This window comes from Jaculus jaculus, chromosome 5, assembly GCF_020740685.1.
Source record: "Jaculus jaculus isolate mJacJac1 chromosome 5, mJacJac1.mat.Y.cur, whole genome shotgun sequence".
NCBI classification, from domain to species: Eukaryota; Metazoa; Chordata; class Mammalia; order Rodentia; family Dipodidae; genus Jaculus; species Jaculus jaculus.
Genome location: NC_059106.1, coordinates 69739624 through 69764729, shown reverse-complemented (window position 1 = coordinate 69764729; position 25106 = coordinate 69739624). Strand labels below are relative to the sequence as shown.

Here is a 25106-nt window from a genome sequence, read left to right as displayed (position 1 = left end):
CGTGGTGGCACACGCTTTTAATCCTAGCACTAGGGAGGCAGAGGGAGGAGGATCACCATGAGACTACATAGCGAATTCCAGGTCAGCCTAAGCTAGAGTGAAACTCTACCTCAGGGGGAAAAAAAAAATGCTGGGCATGGTAGTATACACCTTAATCCCAGCATTTGGGAAGCTGAGGAAGGAGGATCACTGTGAATTCAAGGTCAGCCTGAGACTAATTCCCAGTCAACCTGGGCTACAGCAAGACCGTACCTCAAAAACCAGGAAAAAAAAAAAATCATTTATGTCCTTTATGAGAATTACTTGGTAAAAACTCAAATCAATCAGGAAAGTATTATATTTAGTGAAGTAACCCACAGGCCCAGAAAGCCAAACGTCACATGTTCTCTCTCATATGTGGATCCTAGCTTCAGATGATTGGACTTCTGTGTGAATAGGAAGAAACTCAGTAGCAGAGACCAGTAATCTAGAAAGGGGATATAAAGGGAATAGAAAGGGAGGGAGGGGGGGTACTTAATAGGATGGTATTGTATATATGTAAGTAGAAAAACAGATTAATGGGGATGAAAAGGCCTAAGTGAAGTCAGGGGAAGAGATTGAGTAAAGGAAAGGTAGAGGGAGAGCTAATCAAAATCTAATAGGACATACTAGGTTTCTAAGAGAAACATACTAGGTTTCTAAGAGAAACCTACTTTTTTGGACAACGGAACACTGAGAAGCCACAGATTGTTACTAGAAAATTTTCAGTGCCAGGGATGGGATAACTTCCAGTGAGTTATTGGCCAGGGAGGTCCCTGATGCCCCCAAAACATTACAGGCCATTGCTGAGGCCCTTGGTTTCCCATGAGGAATAGATGGTAAAACCCTATTTCTGAGGACTCCACATACTTGGGCTGCATGAAGTTCAATGGGAGAGACAGAAATCACCAGTGAAGGTACTCATCAGTGGACACTGCAAGCCTTAAATCTGGCCAGCTAGGCTAAATGAGCCAATGGGTGCAATAGTGGCATATGCTCAGAACTGAAATATCTCTACCACACATTCCAAAGCTCAGGGTCCTTTGTGGAAGAGGTGGTGGAAAAAATGTAAGAGCCAAAGGAAGGGCAGGGCTCCCTTACAACATGCTCCTCCAGACACAAAATGGCCTGGCTATCCATGACCTCACAATGCCTGACACTACCTACACAAGACCATCATAATAGAAGGAAAAGATCACAACATCAAAATAAAAGAGGGACTGATTGAGAGGGGGAGGGGACATGATGGAGAGTGGAGTTTCAAAGGGGAAAGTGGGGGAAGAGAGGGAATTACCATGGGATATTGTCTATAATCATGGAAGGTGTCAAAATTTTCTTACAAACTCAAATCAAAGCCAGGTGTGGTGGTGCACACCTTTAATCACAGCACTCCCACTAGGTAGGAGGATTGCTATGAGTTCAAGGCAAGCCTGAGACTACATAGTGAATTTCAGGTCAACCTGGGCTAGAGCAAGACCCTACCCCCCCCAAAAAAAAGAAAAAGAAAATTCAATGGCTTTAGCATTTAACTGTTGCTCATGGTTTTATATTTCACCTCATGGCAAATCATAAGATTATATCTATGAATTCTCAGCTATGAATGAAACAGAGTGACGTATTTTGCCTTTATTATCTCACTACATCATCCCTAAAATACAAGAACCTATCCCATTTTCCTGGAGAGAAATATCACACCTCAGGGTGAATGGAAGAGAAACATTCATTTTGCAGCCAGCACAGGAGTAAACCTAATTTCATGTGACACACTGGAAATACATACCTGCTTGTATGCAGTGACACTTGAGCTAAAAACCTTCTGGGTCTGGGAATGTCCAAAAGTACTATAGCAATAGCTCCCACAGTGCTCACAACACTTCATAGTGAGGTTGTTGGTAGTGTGAAATTTTGAAAAACAGGCATCACTACAGAGAGCATGAACTACATTTTTATATTTAACTTCAAATCGAATCTAGAACATAAAAACAGGTAAACGCATTCAAAATAAGTAGAGTCATTTAAAATATCTCATTTTGGACTGGACAGATGGCTTAGCGGTTAAGGTGCTCGCCAGCAAAGCCTAAGGACCCAGGTCCAATTCCCCAGTACCTAGTAAGCCAGATGCGCAAGGTGGTACATGTGTCTGGAGTTTGTTGGGAAAGGCTGGAGGGGCTCTGGCACACCCATTCTCTCTACCTCTTTCAAATAAATTAAATTAAAAAAATATTTTTAAAATTATACAAAAAGACAAAAATATTTGATATTTGAGCAGAATTCCAATAAAAGTAAAATGTAACTTACATCAGCATTTTTCTGACACATACTGCACTTAGTTGAAATGCCATTGGTATATATGGTAACAACAGGTTTTTTCTTTAACTTGTGAGAAGATAGGCATGATTTGCTGCAGAAATCTTTGCTAGGAGAGGAATTTTCAAATTTCATTGTGATCACATCCTCCGGATTTAAAATATCCCTAAAACAAATAGCAAAGACAAAGTGAAATATGTAATAATTCTAAATTCTTTCTCTCTGGGAACTAAATTAACATTTACTAGGAGCAGCTACTGCACAGTAGAAAAATGCCCTGGATAAAGCATCTTAAAACCTAGTTTGACAATTAGTCATGACCCTTCTCAGCTGAATGATGAATGCAGCAATTATTTTCTCAATTTCTCATAAAATGGGGTCTATTATATCTAATATATACATCTATACAGGGAGAATTCAACAACAACAACAAAAAAAAACAGATTAGATTCAGTGGATACCACACAACACCCACTACAAAACACAAAACACATGTCCTCTTACTAGCCAGCAACTGCCACAAGTAGAATCACAAATGAAATATAACCCAGTATAATAAAAATTTAAATTTTAAATTTTAAAAATCCAAGATATAGAGCCAGGCATGGTGGTTCATACCTATAATTCCGGCATTTGGGAGGCTGAAATAGAAGATGGCCCTGAGTTTGAAGCCACCTTGGGTTACAGAATGAGTTCCAGGTCAGCCTAGGGTAGAAAGAGATTCTGCCTCAAACAACTAAAAAATGGGCTGGGGAGAAAGCTCAGCAGTTAAAGGCACTAGCTTGCAAAGCCTGCTGGTCCTAGATCAATTTCCCAATATCCTGGTTCAATTTCCTAGCACCCATGTAAGGATGCATCTGTGATTCCAATGTGCCAATGACAATGATACAGAACCAGAATCCAAAGCCAGCTTATTTGCATCAGCAAGAGATCCTGTCTCAAAGACAGTGTAGCACAGACAGTTCAAAATTGTACTCTCACCTCCACACCCAAGGCAAAGGGAAGGAAGGAAAGGAGAAGACAGCAGAGGGGAAGAGAGGGGAAGAGAAGGGAGTAAAGAGGGAGAGAGGGGAAAGGGCCGTGGTCTAGTTCAAGGTCATTCAGCTGATAAGCAATGAAATCACAATATAAGAATTAAATTTCTTTTTGTGGTGCTGGAAATGGAATCCACAACCTCATACATACTAGGCAAGCTCTCTACCACTGAGCTACAGGCCTAATACTAAACAAGCTTTTCTTCTCTGTCACTAATGACTATACAAATTTAAAATATCTTATTCATGCCTCCAGTCTTGGTAGCTGCTGTCTAGTAAAAGAGGACATGTGTCTCAGGGTCTGCAGTTGTGGCATTACCAATGAATCCAGTCCCACTGGTTCCAGCAGATCAAAGTTAGGTGGAGCTGGAATTGTCACACAATATTCCTGGAATTATACCACCAGAGAAATATGCAAAACATCCCTATTTACTTACTAAGCAAAAAGTTTATGTAACTGCTGTTTCTACATCTCTGCATCAAATCATTATTGTAAAGCAACAGTGATCCCAACTACACTCATAACTACTACTACTAAAATCGCCTGAGGTTTTACTTTCTCAAGAGTTAAATAACTTTTTAAAACTATTATTTGAGAAAGAGAATGGGCATGCCAGGTGCATTGGTTTGAGTCAGGTGTCCTGAGTGCTAGGTTCCCAACTGATGGAGATTTGGGAACTAATGCCCCTGGAGGCAGTGTATTGTTGGGAGTGAGCTTATGGATATTATAGCCAGTTTCCCCTTGCCAGTGTTTGGCACAGTCTCCCGTTGCTGTTGTCCACCTGATGTTGATGAGCAGGTGATGTCCACCCTCTGCTCATGCCTTCATTTTCCCCTGCCATCATGGAGCTTCCCCTCGAGTCTATAAGCCAAAATAAACCTTATTTTACCACAAGCTGCTCTTGGTCAGGTGACTTACGCCAGCAATGTGAACATGACTGCAACAATAAAGTTGGTACCAAGAAGTGGGATCGTTACTCCTACAAAACTGAATGTGTGGCTTTGACTTTTTGGAACCTCTTTGCAAGAGTAATATGGACGGATTTGAAATCTTGACCTAAGAGATAACTTGCAACACTGTAAGGACTTCTTGATGTACTATTCTAGTCAGAATTGAAAGACCTGAATGTAGTAAGAACTAGAGACTGTGAGGTTTGGCTTATAAGAATGAGAAACAGCTTTGCTTGGACTGGGCTAAAAGTAGTTTGTGTAAGAGGCTTGCTGTTATGCCCATGTCCTGAGAACTTGTGCATGGTTGCATTACATAGAAATGGACTGGTACGAGCAGAGGGACATGGCACAGAAAAAATGAAATATTTGGGCCGAAACTGTGGCCTGTTCAGCTGCAATTGTATGAGAGATTACAACCATAGAGATTGGGCCAGCTCATGTGCATTGAGTCAACAGGAAGAATGCACTCTTTTGAAGGGGCCTAGATGCTCAAGAAGTGTCATGTTCTTCAAAGTCTGCTTTATTCTCTCTGGAATAACAAATTGGCACCCTACCTGGTATTATGGAGAATAAGAAATGCAAGAAAGAGAGGGTCATTGAATTTGCAGCACAATCTTGTGTTTTGAAGACAGCCATGGGCAGTGTGAAGCAGGTTTGCTGCACTGCCTGCATGGAGACCTAGCGGACGCAAAATGATGGACCATGGGTCACAGTGAAGACCCAGTGGAGATGCCTGGACCACCAGATAGCTGCTAAGGAGAGCTGACAGCCCGGATGAAGTTTTCTAGGACTGTGTGTAGCCTAGCTAGAAGGGTGGAACTTGAACTCAGAGATTGTTGCTGGTTAGAATTACTGGACTTGAAGATTTGTTACTAACTAGAGTTTTAGGACTTGGAGTTACAGAATTTAATGTTTTCCCTGTTTAAATCTTGTATTGGTTGAATATTTCTTTGCTATGCCCAATGTCATCTTTTGCAGCGTGTTTATTGTGTGCCATTATGAGTTTGGGGGGATTCTTTTTTTTTTTTCCCCAATATTAGAGCTCAGTTAAAAGACCTCGGATTATGGGATGTTTGAACATCATTGAGACTGATAAATCTATGGAGACTTTTGGGCTAGAGAGATGGCTTAGCAGTTAAGGCATATGCCTGTGAAGCCTAAAGACCAAGGTTTGATTCTCTAGGTCCCATGTAAGCCAGATGTACATGGTGGTGGATGCTTCTGGAGTTTATCTGCAGCAGCTTGAGGCCCTGGCTTGCCCATTCTCTCTTTTTCTCTCTTGCCCCCTCCATCTCTAATAAATAAATAAATCTTTTTTTAAAAAAACTAGAGAGACTTTTAAAGTTGAACTGAATGCATTGTATTTTATATCATGTATGGTTATTAGTTTATGGGGGCCAAGGGCAGAATGTTGTGGTTTGACTCAGGTGCCCCCCATAAACTTAGGTGTTCTGAATGCTAGGTTCCCAGCTGATAAGAGATTTGGGAATTAATGCCTCCTGGAGGCAGTGGTTGTTGGGGGCAGCCTTATAAGGTGTTATAGCCAGTTTCCCCTGCCAGTGTTTGGCACACACTCCTGTTGCTATTGTCTACCAGTTGTTGGCAGGGAGCTGATGTCCACCCTCTGCTCATGCTAGCATGGAACTTTCCCTTGAGTCTGTAAGCCAAAATAAACCTTTTTTCTCACAAGCTGTTCTTGGTTGGGTGTTTTCTGCCAGCAATGCAAACCTGACTGTACCACCAGGGCCTCAAGCCACTACAAATGAACTACAGAGACATGTTGTACTTGGTTTTACATGGGTGCTGGGGAATTGAACCCAGGCCAATCAGGCTTTGCAAGTAAGTGCCTTCAACCACTGAGCCATCTACCCAGCCCCTAAATGACTTTTTTTTTTTTTTTTTTTTGAGGCAGGGTCTCACTTGTAGCCCAGGCTGAACTGGAATTTATTATGTAGTCTCAGGGTGGCCTCAAACTCATACCAATCCTTCTACCTTTGCCTCCCAAGTACTGGGATTAAAGGCATGCACCACCATGCCTGGCCCTAAATAACTTTTTTTTTTAATTTCTTTTTTTCTTTCTTTTCCTTTTTGTTAGAGAGATAAGAGTATTGGCACACCAGAGCCTCAGCCACTGAAATCAAACTCCAGATGCTTGTGCCACCTAGTGTGCATGTGCAAACTTGCACTTGCCCCACCATTGTACATCTGGCTAATGTGGGATCAAGAGAGTCCAACATGGGTCCTTAGGTTTTGCAGTCAAGGGCCTTAAACACTAAGACATCTCTCCAGCCCTAAATAACTTTTCTTTAAATAATCTAAATAACCTTTCTTTTTTCAAGGTAGAGTCTCACTCTAGCCTGATCTAGGCTGATCTGGAATTCACTCTGTGTTCTCAGGGTGGTCTGGAACTCATGACAATCCTCCTACCTCTGCCTCCTAAGTGCTGGGATGAAAGGCATATGCTACCACACTGGCTCTAAATAACTTTTATATTCTATTTAGTGATACTATTTTTTTCTGTAGCTTAATAACTTTAAAGAGAACTGTTAAAAGTATTTTATTTTTTTTAATTTTTTTGTTTTATGTTTATTTATTTATTTGAAAGTGACGGAGAAAGAGGCAGAGAGAGAGAGAGAGTGAGAGAGAATGGGCGCGCCAGGGCCTCCAGCCACTGCAAACGAACTCCAGATGCATGTGCCCCCTTGTGCATCTGGCTAACGTGGGTCCTGGGAATCGAGCCTTGAACTGGGATCCTTAGGCTTCACAGGCAAGCGCTTAACTGCTAAGCCATCTCTCCAGCCCATGTTAAAAGTATTTTAAATAATGGCTGTTCACAATTACAGTATATATTAATGGTCTAAAAATTCCCACAAATTTCTTTCCATAGTAACATTTAAACTAAAAAGTGAGGGCTGGAGGGATGGCTTGACGATTAAGGCATCTGTCTTTAGGCTTCACAGGCATATGCCTTAACTGCTAAGCCATCTCTCTAGCCCAAAAGTCTCCATAGGTTTATCAGTCTCGATGTTCAATTCCCCAGGACCCACGTTAGCCAGATGCACAAGGGGGCACATATATCTGGAGTTCACTTGCATTGGCTGGAGGCCCTGGTGTGCACATTCTCTCTTTCTTTCTCTCTGTCTCTCTCTGCCAAATAAATAAATAAATAAAAATAAGAATGTTAAGGGCTGGAGAGATGGCTTAGCGGTTAAGCGCTTGCCTGTGAAGCCTAAGGACCCCGGTTCGAGGCTTGGTTCCCCAGGACCCCTGTTAGCCAGATGCACAAGGGGGCGCATGCGTCTGGAGTTCGTTTGCAGAGGCTGGAAGCCCTGGCGCACCCATTCTCTCTCTCTATCTGCCTCTTTCTCTCTCTCTGTCACTCTCAAATAAATAAATAAATAAAAATGAACCAAAAAATAATTTAAAAAAAAAATAAGAATGTTAAAAAAATAAAAACGAATTTGATACTTGGGAGCTGGAGAGATGGCTCAGCAGTTCAGGCGTTTGCCTGAAAAGCCAGAGGATCCCGGTTTGACTCTCTGGGACCCACTTAAGCCAGATTCACACGGGGTGCAGGCATCTGGAGTTTGTTTGCAGTGGCTAGAGGACCTGGCGTGCCCATTCTGTCTCCCCACCTCCCCCCCCCACCTTTCTCTCTCTCAAACAAATAAATACATTAAAAGAAAAAAAAAAAAAAGTTGGGATACTTGGAGCAGTTTGTGCAGGTTCTCCTAGGAGGAAGTTGTTGGCAAACAGCTGAAGAGTATCTGCCGATGCACTGAATGGAGCAGAAGAGCTGAGCAGATCCTGTCTTATGATATGCAGTCTGCCCTTTATAAAAGGTTTTTTTACAGCCACAACAAAGAGCCTGAGCAGCTGCAGCAGGCACTGAGGAAAGTGATATATTCGGGTCATGTGATGGGACAGAAAGCTGAAAACCTGTGCTCAACTGTTGAGCTAGTAAAACAAAATAAGAAAGAGAAAACAGTTTTAGTATCAACAATAATTTATGTATATATATGTATATATTTATTTACTTACTTTTTGAGAACAAAAAGTTATATTCAGTTTCACAAAAATTACTAGTAAGGAAACAATAAGCACTCCAAAATGAGGTTTCAAATTTTTCTGACTATAGCCCATAGTAAAAATTACATTTTAGTTGTGACCAAGTCCTCAAATACATATATGATAGGCAAGATCATTCTTTTTAAATATTTTTCTCTGAGAGAGGGACTCACTCAGGCTGGCTTCAGCACCCCAACCCTCTTGACTCAACCTCCCAAGGTGCTGTATGTCAGGCCTGCACTACTAGGTCTAGCTTCTCACATACACACACATTTGCACGTGTGTAACTTATTAACTGAAATAAGAGGTTTGTGAACCATTTTCTTACTATACCTTATGATATAATCTTAACTGATTTCCTTTCTTAAAAGCCAAAGATAACAAGTTCCCACAAAAATAGGCTCTAGAGGAGAAAGACTTATAAGAGGAGGTGCTCTCCCTCAGTTATAACAAATAAACAAGTGCTAACTGTAATTAACTTATCCCATTCTATTTCTTACCAAGAAGACTGGCAGTAACTGAAAATACAGAGCTTATTTTCAGATCACTTTCCTCAGTTTTTGGCTGTTGGGCTTGTCCATACTCCTTTATAAAAGAGAAAAACAGGGAGTGAGGGAGGGAAAACAGCATACTTAAGTAAACTTCAAGGAAATTCAAGAAAAAAAAAATTTCTAACATTTCATATTTACACAGTAATTTGATTAATACTTAACACCACTCATTAAAGTAGACCGAACAGATTATGTCTGCTATGCATAGGGGTACCTTTTTTGGTTGTTTTTTTTTTTTGTTTTGTTTTGTTTTTTTTTTCAAGTAGGGTCTCATTTTAGCCCAGGCTGACCTGGAATTCACTATGTAGTCTCAGGGTGGCCTTGAACTCATGGTGATCCTCCTACATCTGCCTCCCCAGTGCTGGGATAAAAGGCATGTACCACCACGCCCTGGGGTGGGTAACATTTTGTTAACCTCTGCATACCTAAAAACCAACACAGTGAACATAACACAACAGATAAGGCTATAGGTTCTAACTGAAGGCAGAAGGAGATGTGATTATGGCTCTTAAATGAGTTCATCTTCTTAGTTCCAATTGCCTTATATGTGAAATAAAGTACCACCTAGACCAATACACCATTACAGAGGGGGTGGAAAGGCCTAAGTGAGGTCAGGGGAAGAGACTGAGTAAAGGAAAGATGAAGGGAGGGCTCATCAAAATCTAAGAGGATATAACTAAGTCACAGTGGAAACCACTGTTTTGGACAATAGCACACACTGGAGCCATAGATTGTTACTAGAAAATTTTCAGTGTCAGGGATGAGATGCCTTCCAGTGAATTGTTGGTCAGGGAGGTCCCTGATGCCCCCAAAACATTACAGGCCATTGCCAAGGCCCTTGCCTTCCCACCAGGAATAGATGTAAGACCCTATTGCTGAAGACCCAACATACTTGGGCTGCAAGGTCACTGAGACATCCTAACTGAGCTAAAAACCTCCTCCATGTAGACCAGGTAACAGAAAGCTGGAGAAAGCCATGCTGCATGCAGTTCAATAGGTGAGAGCGAAATAACCAGTGGAAATACCCAACAGTGAACACTGCAAGCTTTATATTTGGCCAGCTAGGCCAAATGGGCCAACTGGTACAACAGTGGCATGTCTGTTATGGAGGAAACCAACAGCCCTCTAATTGGACTGGAGGCCCACTCATTGGGAGGGAATATATCCCTGACACTGAAAACCTACAACAGAGGTAGTCATGAGTCCTACCGGTGTAATGTCTGCTGCTGTCTGGCTAAATGTACATACTATGCTCACCAAATTGCCCAGTAAGCACTTCTCTTAATGTTCATACCCATATATTAATGCTACCCTCACTTTTAGTTAGAGGACCTTCTCTTTTCAGAAGGCAACATGGTGCTGAGAAGAAGTGACAGAGGAGTGCTCAGCAGTGAAATATCTCTATCATACCTTCCATAGCTCAGGGTCCATTGCAGAAGAGGTGGCAGAAAGAATGTAAGAACCAAAGGAAGGGTAGGACTCCTTACAACGTGCTCCTCCAGACACAAAATGGCCGGGATATCCATGACCTCACAGTGCCTGACACTACCTACACAAGACCATCATAACAGGAGGGAAAGATCATGACATCAAAATAAAAGAGAGGGGCTAGAGGGCTTGCTGTTATTAAGGCATTTGCCTAGAAAGGCAAAGGACTGAGGTTCTATTCCCCAAGACCCACGTTAGCCAGATGTACAAGGGGGCACACATATCTAGAGTTTGTTTGCACTAGCTGGAGGTGCTGGCGCACCCATTGTCTGTCTGTCTCTCTCTCTCTCTCTCTCTCTCTCTCTCTCTCCCTCTTTCTCTACCAAATAAATAAAAATAAAAACAAAATAAAAGAGATTGATTGAGAGAGGGATTGGATCTGATGGAAAGTGGAGTTTCAATGGAGAAAGTGGGGGGAGGGAGGGAATTTACCATGGGATATTGTTTACAATTATGGAAGCTGTCAATAAAAATAGAAATAAAATATGTAACATGATGGTGTACACACAAAAACTCTCACTCTTACACTTAGAGTTTCACAACTATGGCCTCTAATACTAGTTGAATGAATGAACATGCCCATTCAATCTAAACTAGATGTTCTTAAAAATCATACTGAAATAATATATATTAGTTTTTTGAGATAGGGTCTCACTCTAGCCCAGGCTGACCTGGAATTCAGTATGTAGTCTCAGGGTGGTCTTGAACTCACAGCAATCCTACTATCTCTGCCTCCTGAGTGCTGGAGCTAAAGGTGTGTACCACCATACCCATACAACATTTTTTTATTGACACTTTCTTCAACTTTTCAGGAAAATTTCTTAAGATTAAAAAAAATAAAAAGCCGGGTGAGGTGGCACATACCTTTAACCCCAGCACCTGTGAAGCAGAGATAGGAGGACCACCGTGAGTTTGAGGCTACCCTGAGACTACACAGTGAATTCCGGACCAGCCTGAGCTAGAATGAGACCCTCTCTCTAAAAACCAAAAGTAAATGATTAATTTAAAAAATAAAAATAAAAACAGAGGCTGGAGATATGGCTTAGCAGTTAAGGCGCTTGCTTGCAAAGCCAAAGGACCTCAGTTCAATTCCCCAGAACCCACATAAGCTAGATGCACAAGGTGGTACATGCATCTGGAGTTCGTCTGGAAGCCCTGGCATGCCCATTCTCTCTCCCCCTCTCTCTCTATATCTCTTTCCCTCTCTCAAATAAATAAAAATTTTAAAACTAAAAAAATTTTTAATAAAATAAAAATGGGGCTACATGGGCCACTCATATCACATCACATACCATGCCTTTAATTCTTATACTTATAAGGCAGAGGTAGAAGGACCACTGTGAGTTCAAGACCAGCCTGGGACTACAGAGTGAGTTCCAGGACAGCCTGGGCTACATAGAGTGAAAGCCTGCCTCAACAACAAAAAAAAGAAAACAGAGCTAGAGACATAGCTTAGCTGGAAGAGCTGTTATCTAGCATGTACAGAGCCCTGGTTCAATCTCCAGTCCCTCATAAAACAGGTGTGGTAGTACACACCTGTAATTCCAGCAGTAGGAATTTTCCCCAGCAGGGAAATTCAAAATTCAGAGTCATCCTTGGCTACATAGAACTGGTACAGATTCAAAAAGGTAAGCTGGGGCTGGAGAGAGAGCATGGCATTTAAGGTGCTTGACTACAAAGCCAAATGATCCAGGTTCGATTCCCCAGTGCCCATGTAAAGCCAAATGCAAAGTGGTACATGCATATGGAGGTCACTTGTGGTGGCTGGAGGCCCTGGCATGCCCATTCTCTCTCCTCTCCTTTCCTTTTCTTTCCTCTCCTCTCTTGTCCTCTCCCATCCCTTCCCCCTCCTCTCTCCCCCCCCCCTCTTTCTGGAGGCCCTGGCATGCCCATTCTCTCTCCTCTCCTCCCCTCTCTCTGCCTGCAAATAAATAAATAGACTTTGCTGTTTCAAGTCAACCTATAACATTTTCCAATATTCCAACACACAGTGATTACAATTAGTATTTTGAATTAGTAATTTGAATTATGGCCTTTTAATTTAGATACTATTTAATAAGTCTTAATTATCTTTGTATGCCCTGTGATGGATTGTCACCTTTCATTATTCTAAAACCCAAGCATTCTTTTAAACTGTTAAAAATTCTTAATAATAAACTTTGTCACTTTATATGTATCAAAAAAAAAAAAAATTTAGAGCCTGGCATGGTGGCGCACGGCTTTAATCCCAGCACCCAGGAGGCAGAGGTAGGAGGATTGCCATGAGTTCAAGGCCACCCTGAGACTCCATAGTGAATCCCAGGTCAGCCTGGGCTAGAGTGAGACCCTACCTCAAAGAGAAAAAAAAAATTACACTCTATTATCAGCACAAAGTCTTAAAGAAAAGTAATATTAGAGCTGGAAAGATGGCTTAGTAGTTAAAGCTCTTGCCTGCAAAACCTAACAACCCAGGTTCAATTCCCCAGTACAGACATAGAGCCTGATGCACAGGGCACATGCATCTGGAGTTCATTTGCAGTGGCTGGCATGCCCATTCTCTCTGTCTTTCTTCTGTCTCTCTCTGTTTGCAAATAAATAAATAAAAATTTTTTTTAAAAAAAGGGTATGGCTGGAGAAATGACTTAGCATTTAAGGTGCTTACCTGCGAAGCAAAAGGACCCAAATTTGATTCCCTAGTACCCACATAAAGCTAGATGCACATGAGGATGCATGCTTCTGGAGTTCATTTACAGTGGCTGGAGGCCCTGGTACATTCATTTTCTCTCTTTCTACTTACCTATTTTTCTCTTTCTCTCTCAAATAAATAAAAATTAATGGAGGTAATATGATGGAGAATGGAATTTCAAATGGGAAAGTGTGGGGGTGGGGAGGGAGGGAATTACCATGGGATATATTTTATAATCATGGAAAATGTTAATAAAAATTTTTAATTTAAAAAAAAAATTAAATATTTAAAGCCAGGCATGGTGGCACACAGCTTTAATCCCCAGCACTCGAGAGGCAAAGGTAGAAGGGCCACCTTGAGTTTGAGGCCACCCTGAGACTACACAGTAAATTCCAGGTCACCTTGGGCTCAAGTGAGACCCTTACCTTATAGAACAAAAATAAATAAATAAATAATAAAATAAAATATTTTAAAAAAGAGGAGTGTCTGCCTGGCATGCTTATGTCCCTGTGTTCAAACCTCAACACTGAAAGCAAAACAAAAAAGATTAACATCCGCTCTATTGAGAATATAATGACATCATGACAATGTTTTGGTAGAATGCCTGAGTGAGGGCTGGAGAGATGGCTTAGCGGTTAAGCGCTTGCCTGTGAAGCCTAAGGACCCCAGTTTGAGGCTTGGTTCCCCAGGTCCCACGTTAGCCAGATGCACAAGGGGGCACACGCGTCTGGAGTTCATTTGCAGAGGCGGGAAGCCCTGGCGCACCCATTCTTTCTCTCCCTCTATCTGTCTTTCTCTCTGTGTCTGTCGCTCTCAAATAAATAAATTAAAAAAAAAAAAAAAAGAATGCCTGAGTGAAAAAAAGATAAGTAGGAAACAAAGTTCACATAAAAATAATGAAATATGGGGCTGGAGAGATGGCTCAGTGATTAAAGGCACTTGGATTGTAGAGTTTGATAGTGCAGATTCAATTCCCCAGTACCTACCTAGAACCAGACAAAGCGGCACATATGTCTGTAGTTCATTTGCAGTGGGAAGACACCCTCGCATGCTCATACTGCCCCCACTCCCTTAAAAAAATAAATAAAAATATGGAAGCTGGGTGTGATGGTGCACATTTTTAATACCAGCACTTGGGAGGCAGAGGTACGAGAATCACCGTGAGTTCAAGGTCACTCTACTACTACTGAGTGAATTTCAGGTCAGCCTAGGCTAGAGTGAGACCCTACCACAAAAAAACAAATAAATAAATTAAACTTAAAAATAAAAATGTCCTAATTCAAGGCTAACCTGAGACTTCATACTGCATTCTAGGCCAGCCTGGGCTAGACCAAGACCTTACCTTGAAAACCACAAACAAAAAAAAAGCCGGGCTTGGTGGGGCACACCTTTAATCCCAGCACTCAGGAGGCAGAGGTAGGAGGACTGCCATGAGTTTGAGGCCATGCTGAGACTCCATAGTGAATTCCAGGTCAGCCTGGACTAGAGTGGGACCATACCACAAAAAACCAAGTATATAAATAAAAATTAAAAATAAAAATGTCATAATTCAAGGCTAGCCTGAGACTTCATAGTACATTCGAGGCCAGCCTGCGCTAGACCAAGACCTTACCTTGAAAATTAAAAAAAAAAAAGCCAGGTGTGATGGCACACGCCTTTAATCCCAGCACTCAGGAGGCAGAGGTAGGGGGATCACCATGAATTTGAGGCCACTCTGAGACTCCATAGTGAATTCCAGGTCAGCCTGGGCTAGAATGAGACCCTACCTCAAAAAAAAAAAAGTCACACGTGTGTGTGCATATATATATACACACATATGTATATATTTACTGATCAATAATCATATATTACACACATATTTAGTAATCAACAAGATATGCAAGGAAAAAGACTAAGCTTACTGCTCATCCCTGAATGCAAAAAGCCTGGCATAGGGCAGAAACTACATAAGAATAAAATAAACACTAGTTACGAGAATCTGTTTTTTAACTGCCAAAAATGAAGAAATGATAACACATATTACTTTTTTCATTAAAAAAGAAATGTACAAAGAAAAGAAATGTCAGTGGGGGTGATGGTGCATGCCTTTAATGCCAGCACTTGGGAGGCAGAGGTAGGAGTTTCACTGTGAGTTCGAAGCCACCCTGAGACTACATAGTGAGTTCCAGGTCAGCCTGGGCTAGAGTGAGACCCTACCTCAGAAAAAAATTAAAAAGAAAGAAATGTCAGAGCTGGAGAGATTACCCAATGGTTAAAGCACTTGACTACAAAGTCTAAGCACCAGATTTTGATTCCCCAGGACCCACATAAGCCCATGTGCACAAGGTGGAGCATGTACCTGAAGTTCATGTGCAGTGGCTAGAGGCCCTGGCACACCCATTCTCTTTCTCTCTCTCAAATGAATAAAATGTGTTTAAAAATAAAAATTATTACAGGTACCAAGACCTTTTTTCATTCAAGTCACAGAAAACTTGATACATCTTTAGGTGTGGCTATAAGACAAAACCAGAGACAGGTAAGATATAAGAGAAAAAAAAGTCTCACAATTCTGGATGCTGGATGGTGAGAGGCTCAAGAACAGGTGGGAGGGCAAGAGAGTACCCAAGAATGGATACAGCATCAATCAAAAGCAAGCTCAAATGGCTTTTCTAACATGCCCACGGGGTGATAAGTAACTCACTACCAATAACGATGGGAACCAACAGTCAACACCATTAGGTCCACCCCCAAAATAATGTTGCATTGGGAATTACGTTTTCAACACATGAACTTTGTGGGGGGGGGGTTGCAAAACATAGCATCCATCTATTTCAGGGGCAGCACTGGGATTGATCCCAGAGCCTGACACATTAACTAGGCAAAACACTCTTCCACAGAGTTATGCATCCTCTGGCCTCATTGTACTCATCTAGTAGTAGGAAAAAAAAAAAAAGTTTGGGTTGAAATGCCTAACAGTTCCAATTCACCAACAGAAAGGAATGGACACATGTAAAAGCCTCTAGAAGTCAAGAGGAAATGCTTACTTGAGCACTGTCAGGCTCTTCTTTAATTCTGCCCAGATGGACCTGTTGCAGTGTCACTGCTGCATCACAGCCACCATCCAAAGGTTCCTTCATTGTAACTTGTGTGAAGAGGAGTTTCCCTGAGTGATTTCTTCTTGACAATGGATAGCTAGACTCCTAAAACATAGCATAAAGGATTGGTACTTAGGATTGGTTTTACATTCCTTCACGTTGACCTGAACTAAAAACTTCAGGGTTATCCATCTGAGAAACAACCCTTCTGTAACTATGATCAACTGTTCTCTGCACTATCTCCCAATGAGAAAATTCTTCTGGGCTGGGGAGATGGCTTAGTGGTGTAAGGCGCTTACCTGCAAAGCCAAAGGACCAAGTTCAATTCCTCAGGACCCACATAAGCCAGATGCACAAGGTGGCACATTCCTCTGGAGTTCATTTGCAGTGGCTGGAAGCCCTGGCACACCCTTTCTCTTTTGTCCCCCCACCTCATAAATAAAACAAACATTTAAAAAAGAAAAAGAAAAATTTTCCATAAAGACTTCACAGGTCCCTACTATCTTTAAAGGTGTTGCAGTCCTTTACTGCCAAGGTTGTTGAGCAGAATTAGAATAGCAAAACAAACCCTGGGAGGAAACTGCTAAGCTCTCTGACAGATTCAAAGAGTGTAATTCCTGGGCTGGAGAGATGACTCAGCAGTTAAGGTACTTGCCTGCAAAGCCTAAGGACTCAGATTTTGTAGTTTCTGGCTGCCCTGGGGTTACTGCGCACAGGTTTCCCAGAGGCAATTGCTGAGCAGGGTCTTGAGTGGCCTTGAGTGCAACAGGATGAAACACCCCAGAGACTGTGTCAGAGGACAGATCATTTATTTGTTGGGGGAATGGGCTTATAAGGATTCATGTAGTGGCAGGAAAAGGTATGGGGTACCTTACACAGGGGGATTGGCTGTGTGAGGGCTGCCAGCTGAATCCTCATTAACATATAGGGACCTTCCAGATGAACTGTAAAAGGTCACATGGCCACCAGGAATCCAAAACCTAAGTCTTATCAGGACGTCCAGGTGCCCCAAGCAAGGTAGGAAGCAGCCCTCCTGGGTCTAGACCTGCTGCAACCTCCTGAGGCCTGGGGTAATCCTTAACCAAGCCTGACAGCTCAGGCCTACTTCAGCCTTCAGTGGCCTGGGGCCCCTAACTGTGCCTAACAAGGTTTACTTTCCCAGTACCCATATAAGCCAGATGCACAAAGTGGCACATGTCTGGAGTTCATTTGCAGTGGCTGTAAGCCCTGGCACGCCCATTCTGCCTGCCTCTCTCAAATAAATAAATAAGGAAGTCAGGCATGGTGGCACATGCCTTTAATCCCAGCATTCAGGAGGCAGAAGCAGTAGAAGTGCCATGGGTTCGAGGCCACCCTAAGACTACATAGTGAATTGCAGGTCAGCCTGGGCTAGAGTGAGACCCGACCTCGAAGAAAACAAAAAAATAAGAATGCAATTCCTATGAAAATGGTTGACATTTTCAAGAAAAAAAAAATGCAATTCCTGATTACATGAGTTAAATGATGACTTGAAAGCCAAGTCAGCTTTTTTGTTTTTTTGTTTTTTTTTTTTTTTTTGTTTTTTGCAAGCACAGAGAGAGAGAGAGAGAGAGAGAGAGAGAGAGAGAGAGAGAGAAAACAGACAAACAGTATGGTGTCCCAGGACCTCCAGTCACTGCAAAGGACCTCCAGATGCATGCACCACTGTGTGCACCTAGCTGTACATAAATGTTGAGGAACTGAACCTGGGTGGTAGGTTTTGCAGGCAAGTGCCTTCAAGGCTGAGCCCTCTCTCCAGCCCAGGTACTGCATTCTTGATTCTATCGGATGCATGTGCCACCTTGCTCATCTGGCTTTATGGGAGTCCTGGGGAACTGAACCCTGGAATCACAGATTTTGCAGGTAACAGCCTTAAGTACTCTCTCAAGCCCTTAAAATTATTTTTTTTGTTTTGGCTTGTTGTTGTTGTTGTTTGTTTTTCCAGGTAGAGTCTCACGCTAGTCCAGGCTGACCTGGAATTCATTATGTGGTCAGGGTGGCCTTGAACTCATGGCAATTCTCCTACCTCTGCCTCCCTAGTGCTGGGATTAAAGGCGTGTGCTACCACGCCCAGCATATTTTTTAGTTTTCAAATATTTTATTTTTATTTATTTGAGAGGGACAGATAGAGAATGGGAGCGCCAGGGCTAGCCATGGCAAACGCACTCCTGACACATACGCCCCGTTGTGTGTCTGGTTTACGTAGGTCCTGGGGAATTGAACCTGGGTCCTTCAGCTTTGCAGGCAAGCGCCTTAACATAAGCCATCTCTCCAGCCCCTTAATTTCCCTACCCCCAGTGGTCCTGCTGGACCTTTTGGGAGCGTCCACGGAGGTCGGGGCCCTCTGCCCTCGTCCTTCCTCTTACAAACTATAGGCCACTCCTGAGCCGCCCAACGATGCATAGGAGCGCAGAAGTGAACCGCGAGCGCTGCCCGGGTGGTCTCCATTCTCCTCGAGCCAGTCGTGGAAAGGACAACCGGCTTTGTTGTTTCATTAAAGACTGTTGCGACGAACAGCCCGGAACTTTCCACCACTTGCCACAGTTGTAACCACAGACAGGCGCTCATCCCTCCGTGTTCCGAAGTTCCCGACCCCAACAATAATGCCCAAGCCCGTCCCGGGGACCAACGCAGCAACACCTTGTCCAAGGGGGCGCAGGCGACCACCCCGCGGCGACACCTCAACCACCTCAACCTCCGCCGCCCGCCCCGCCATGCCCCGCCCCGCCTCGCCTCATCCCGGTCACGTGGCCACCTCCGCTCCGCCCCCTGCCGCCGACCTCGCATGCCCACCTACCGTCGCCCCACGACTCCCAGAGGAGCTTGAGGGGCAGAACTCACAATGACCGCCCGACGCCCCGCGCCCACCGGGACCACGGGAAATTTCTTATTGAAAGCCAGCCGGTTCCATCGCGAGGAAACACCCGACTAACTACGCGTGCGCGGTCCTTGCCCCGCCCCCTTTTCCCGTCATGCCACAGAACCGAGCTGATTGGACCTTCCCACCCATGGCTCCGCCCTCCTTTCCCGTCGTGCCCCAGAATCAAACCAAGTGACCTTCCCGGCGTTCCTTTCACCTTCGTTGTTATGAACTTCTTAAAGAGAACCTGAGAGGGTTGTGAAAACGGAGGGATGAAGGAATTCTATAGAGGATATCAGGGGTGTTGATAGGATTATATGTACCTTGCTGTATTCTTTAATGGCCACTTCTCTAGAGAGTTGGATGATAAAGAAACAAAAGCTGTAAAGATGGCTTAGTGGTTAAGGCACTTGCTTACAAAGCCTAATGACCCAAGTTCAATTCCTCAGTACCCATGTAAAACCAGATTCACAAAGTGATGCATGATGCATGTGGAGCAGGGTTGCAGAGGTTGGAGGCCCTAGTGGGCCTATTCTTTCTATTTCTCACTGCTTGCAAATAAACAAAAAATATCTTTAAAAAAAAAGAAGTTCAACTTTGAAAAATAACAATTTCTTGACATTTATGAAGCAAAGCCACATTTATATCATCCCACTTAATCTTGATGACAACTCTAAGAATGCATACATTTTTGAGATATAAATGGGGAGATTAAGATTTGGTGTATTTTCTTTGTTTTGTTTTGCTTTGCTTTGTTTTGTTTGTTGAGGTAGGGTCTCACTCCTCAGACTGAGCTGGAATTCACTATGTAGTCTCAGGATGGCCTCAAACTGATGGCGATCCTCTCCTACCTCTGCCTCCTGAGTGCCAGGATTAAAAGCATGCACCAGCCAGGCAAGATTTAGTATATTTTCATCTGATGTTGCATTGGATACATGTCCATGATATGTGAGGCAGCTCTTCCTTTATGTGGAGTGTAGCAGGGTATTCCATTTTATGAGTGAGCTACAATTTGGTCATAATATACTCTGATAGAATTCCTTTTTTTTTTTGGATTGTTTGGTTTGGTTTGGTTTGTTTCTCAAGGTAGGGTCTCCCTCCAGCCCATGCTGACCTAGAATTCATTATGTAATCTCAGGATTGCCTTCAACTCAAGGCAATACTCCTATGTCCGCCTCTCAAGTGCTAGGATTAAAGGCATGGGCCATCATGCCCAGCTGGAATTTTTTAAAGCTTTTGTCTATTTTATTTTATTTTATTTTATTTTATTTTATTTTATTTTATTTTATTTTATTTTATTTTATTTTATTTTATTTATTTGAGGGAAAGAGAAAGAAAGAGGCAGATAGAATGGGCATGCCAGGGCCTCTAGCCATGACAAACGAACTCCAGACACATGTACCACCTTGTGCATCTGGCTTACGTGGGTACTGGGGATTCAAACCTGAGTCCTTAGGCTTTGCAGGCAAGCACCTTAACCACTAAGTCATCTCTCCAGCCCCCTGGAATGCTTTTATGATTTTAGACCAATGCACCATTTTGTGAATCAGCCTTCATGTGGGTACTGGGGACTCAAACCTGGGCTGGAAGCTTTTACAAATAAATGCCTTTAACCACTGACCAAGCTCCCTAGTCCTTGGATTTTTTTTTTTTTTTTTTTTTTTTTTTTTGCCTAGTATGTGTGGTGTAGTGTATATGCTAATACATTGGTAGGAGGAGAATGTTATATGTTTCTCATTACTCACCTTTCTGTTGCCTCTTTCCACTTGGGCCAGAGTCTCTTATTGATTCTGGACCTTGCCACTCAGAAGCCACAGGGATTCTCTAGTCCCTGCTTCCCACAGAACTGGAGTTACAGATGAGCATGGCCATGCCCAGCTGTTTACCTGGTCTCTGGAGATTCAAATTCCAGTGGTCTCAGGGCTCCCTGTGGCCTTTATGCTTATGCAGGAAGTATCACTTAGCAATCTCTCCAGCCTCTTTTTCCTGCCACCATGCTTTAAAATATCAAGGTTAAATTAAAACTTCAACTCACTGACATTAATCTGTTCATGACAACAGTTATAAAAGACTGACTTTAGAGTGCTCAACCAAGTTAGCTATGTTCCTCTGTTGGTCAATCTTTTAACTATGGGGGGAGGGGAAAAGCTGAGTGTCTGGCTCTCTGATCACTTAGGAACTTCCAGCCGTGGTTGCGCAGGCATGCTTGGGGCGGGGCACTCCAGAGTCCCTTGCTATGACAATCAAACGCCTAACCCACACACCAACTTTTGTGTCTGGATCTATGTGAGCTCTGAGGAACTGAACCAGATGGTCTGGACAGGACTGGTAAGGAAGCGTGTGGAGGAATGAAAGGAACTTAAACACTGCTTCACATAATGAAGTCAGAGCCAGCTCAGAGGAGAGCTGCCTCCAAATGCAGAGCAAGAAAGCTTAGACCACCTGACAGAAAGCTGGAAGAAGCCATTCTGCATGCAGTTCAATGGGAGAAAGAGAAATCACCACTGAAGATACTCAACAGTGGACATTGCAAGCCTTATACTTGGCCAGCCAGACCAAATGAGCCAACAGGTGCAATAGTGGCATGTCTGTCATGGAGGAAACCAACTGCCCTCTAATTGGACTGTAGGCCCGCTCCATGGGAGGGAATACATCCCTGATACTGAAAACTTAAAACGTGGTAGTCATGAGCCCTAGGGGGTGTAACATCAGCTGCTGTCTGGCTAAATGTATATACTATGCTTATCAAACTGCCCAGTAAGCACTTCTCTTAATGTTCATACCCTTATATTAATGCTACTCTCAACTTTTGGTAGAGAATCTTCTCTTTTCAGATGGCAGTGACCTTGGGATGACTCAGAAGGCATCATGATGCTGGAAAGAAGTGACAGGAGTGCTCAGTACTCCAATATCTCTATCACACCTTCCAAGGCTCAGGGTCTGTTGTGGAAGAGGTGGCAAAAAGAATGTAAGAGCCAAAGGGTAGGACTCCTTATAATGTGCTTCCCCCAGACACAAAGTGGCCTGGATATCCATGACTTCACAGTGCCTGACACTACCTACACAAGACCATCATAATACAAGGAAAATCATGACACCAAAATGAAAGAGAGACTGATTGAGATGGGGAGAATGGAGTTTCAAAGAGGAAAGTGGAGGAGGGAAGGTATTACCATGGGATATTTTTTATCATGGAATTTGTTAATAAAAAAATGAAAAAACACGAATTTTTAAGATTAAAATTTGTTCATTAGTATTTAATTATCTATTATAAAGTATTATATCTAAAAACACTGTAACTGTTCTGGTTAAGATGGTGGCATAGGAATTCATACCAAAGCAGCCTAGGGGAGAAAAAAGAAAAAAATACAGCAAAATACACTGTTCTACTAAAAAGTGAAGAGTATAAGAAAAGTATAAGTAGGAGAGATCCAGAGCTTCTACAGCCCATAGAAACAAACAGAAGTGGCTCTAGCAGTGGAAGAACCAGGTCCCATGACCACAGCTGCCAGGCTCGGCCTGGGCCACAGGAAGAGCCAGGTGAGGAGACTCTCCACTCACACTGGAGCTCCTCTCAAACTCAAGAAAAGTAAAGGGAGGACAGCAGGGAAGAACAGAGGAGCAGCTCATGAGGAAGACGATTGCAAGGACCAGCAGGAAAACATCAGCCACCATCCACAGCCTCCGCTCCCCAACCACCAGCATAAACGCCAGCAAGCACCAGAGACCTGGGGAAGGAAGCTCATCTACACAGCACCCAGCACAGGCAATCAGAGCAGCAATCCAGCCATCCTACCTGAGCCTACAGCGCAACAAGTGGGACCCAAGCAAGATTGCAGCAAAATCGAGACCAAAACTATCCCAAAAGGTAATAGGATTACACCAGGTCAGTACCCGCCAAATAAGCCTGGAAAATAGGCTTGAATCAGAAGTACTAATTGCACCTTCCATATCAGGATAAGTTATATGTTAAATTTGATGGATGGTTGGATTTGCCTTTCTTAAATAAGCTATATTTTGGGCTTGTCATTTGTTGCATCTTGATTTATAGTGCCTTTGTTTCCTCTTCTGTCGTTGATTAGGGAAGGTTCTCATATGTCAAAAGCTGACTTGGAACCCTCAACAAACCAGAAATCTTAGCCTCCTAGTTGGAAGGATTAAGACTTTGGGGCAACACATATCCTAAGTGACCAGGACTTTTTTGAGGATCTGGTAGTCATAATACTTGTGCTGTTTTTCATTGTACATTGTATGTGTACATTGTTTAGTTAAATTTTAGAATCTGCCTGTATTTTGTTCCACTCAGCCTACTTGAATACACTCATAGCAGGCAAACCCAACATCTAGGGTCACCTTTGTAGTTACTCTGAGGGTCTTAAGAGCCATACCTAGCACCTTAAAATCCTACCTTGAAGATACATAACATCAGACTGATTGATACATCTAATAATACTGTAGCTAATTAGAAAATCCAAGCATTAAATTAATCCAAGATGCAAAAAACTGTGTACAGTATAACACAAGAAATATCAAAAATCAAGACAATATAAATCCACCAAAAACTATTAATGCATCAGAACTGACCTCCAGTGAGAATGATTTAGAGGAAATGCCTAAGAAAGATTTCAAAAGAATGATTATAAATCTGTTCAAATAAATCAAAGGAATCAAAGAGGAAATCAAAGGAATCAAAGAAGACATAGAAAACCAATTTAATGAAATGAGAAGGTCAATACAAGACATAAATAAGGAAATGGAAATAACAGACAAAATTAGTCAGAATTACTAGCAATGAAGAACACAGTTAATGAAATAAAAAACTCTATAGAAAATCTCACCAGTAGAATGGATGAAGGAGAGGATAGAATATCTAAACTAGAAGACCAGGTGGCAGATCTAATACAGTCCAACAAAGAGAAAGACAAACTAATAGGAAAGTATGAATGGGAATTTCAAGATATTCAGGACACTATGAAAAGATCTAACATAAGAATTCAGGGTATATCACCTCATTCCACCTGAACAAGAGTCATACACCTCTAGGTGCCAGGAAGGTCCCTGGGGACACGCATCCTCAGGCACCTATTTTAAGCATCTTTGTAAGTATTTTGTATGAGAATCCCTTCCCTGTCCAGTGCTGCTAGGCCTAGCTGTGTGCCACACAAACACGGGTCGCCAGCACTCAACCCCATCCTCCCTGGTGTGCCGTCTCCCTCCGCCTCTCTTCATGCACCTGCAGCCATGGGTAGCGGGGTGCCATGCTATCCCAAGGCAGGTCTGTGTGTGTCCATGACTGGTTTTGTTTGAGCTGTCCTTCCAAGCCAGAAAACGTTTGGAAGTGGGGTGAGGGGGGGAATTCTCGCCAATGGTTGCTGTTACTGTTAATAAAGACCTTGACTATCAAAAATAATAATAATAATAATTCAGGGTATAGTAGAAGGAGAAGAATTTAACTCCAAAGGTATAGTAGGCATTTTCAACAAAATCATAGAAGAAAACTTCCCCCAAATTGATAAAGAGATGCCAATGCAGATACAGGAAGCCTTTAGGACACCAAAAAGACAAAACCTGGAAAGAACCTCTCCTCGCCATATTATAATCAAGCTAACAAACACACAAACCAAAGATAATATACTGAAAACAGAGAGAAAAATCAAGTCATATGCAAAGGCAAGCCCATCAAGATCACAGCAGATTATTCAACACAAACTTTAAAGCCAGAAGAGGGCTAGAGAGATGCCTTAGCTGTTAAGTCACTTGCCTGCAGAGTCAAAGGAATCAGGTTTGACTCCCCAGGACCCTCATAAGCCAGATGCACAAGGGGACACACACATCTGGAGTTCATTTGCAGTAGCTGGAGGCCCTGGCATACCCATAAGTAAATAAAAATAAAATATTTTAAAAAATAAAAACCAGAAGGGCGTGGAGTCATGTATTCCAAGTTCTGAAGGATAACAACTGTCAACCAAGGTTACTTTATCCTGCAAAGTTATCCATTAAAATAGACAGAGAAATTAGGACATTCTACAACAAAAGCAGGCTAAAAATATATTTGAAGACAAAACCAGCTCT

At 42.6% G+C, this 25106-nt stretch overlaps 1 protein-coding gene across 8 annotated transcripts in view; it reads right to left on the bottom strand.

Annotated features, from left to right (window-relative positions):
• The window catches only part of Zmym6 (zinc finger MYM-type containing 6), an 85591-nt gene that overhangs the window by 48139 nt on the left and 12346 nt on the right, over positions 1-25106 (bottom strand). For 3 of the 8 annotated variants that reach the window (XM_045150495.1, XM_045150496.1, XM_045150500.1), the window contains exons 2-6: positions 16106-16261; positions 8879-8963; positions 8018-8267; positions 2317-2491; positions 1799-1987 (exon numbers count right to left, since the gene is read on the bottom strand). In XM_045150495.1, the coding sequence (XP_045006430.1) occupies positions 1799-1987; positions 2317-2491; positions 8018-8267; positions 8879-8963; positions 16106-16261 (855 nt within the window). Of the gene's footprint in view, positions 1-1798; positions 1988-2316; positions 2492-8017; positions 8268-8878; positions 8964-16105; positions 16262-18742; positions 18873-18971; positions 19108-25106 lie in introns of those variants that run through there. The other 5 variants (XM_045150497.1, XM_045150499.1, XM_045150498.1 and 2 more) reach the window with 5 other exon arrangements.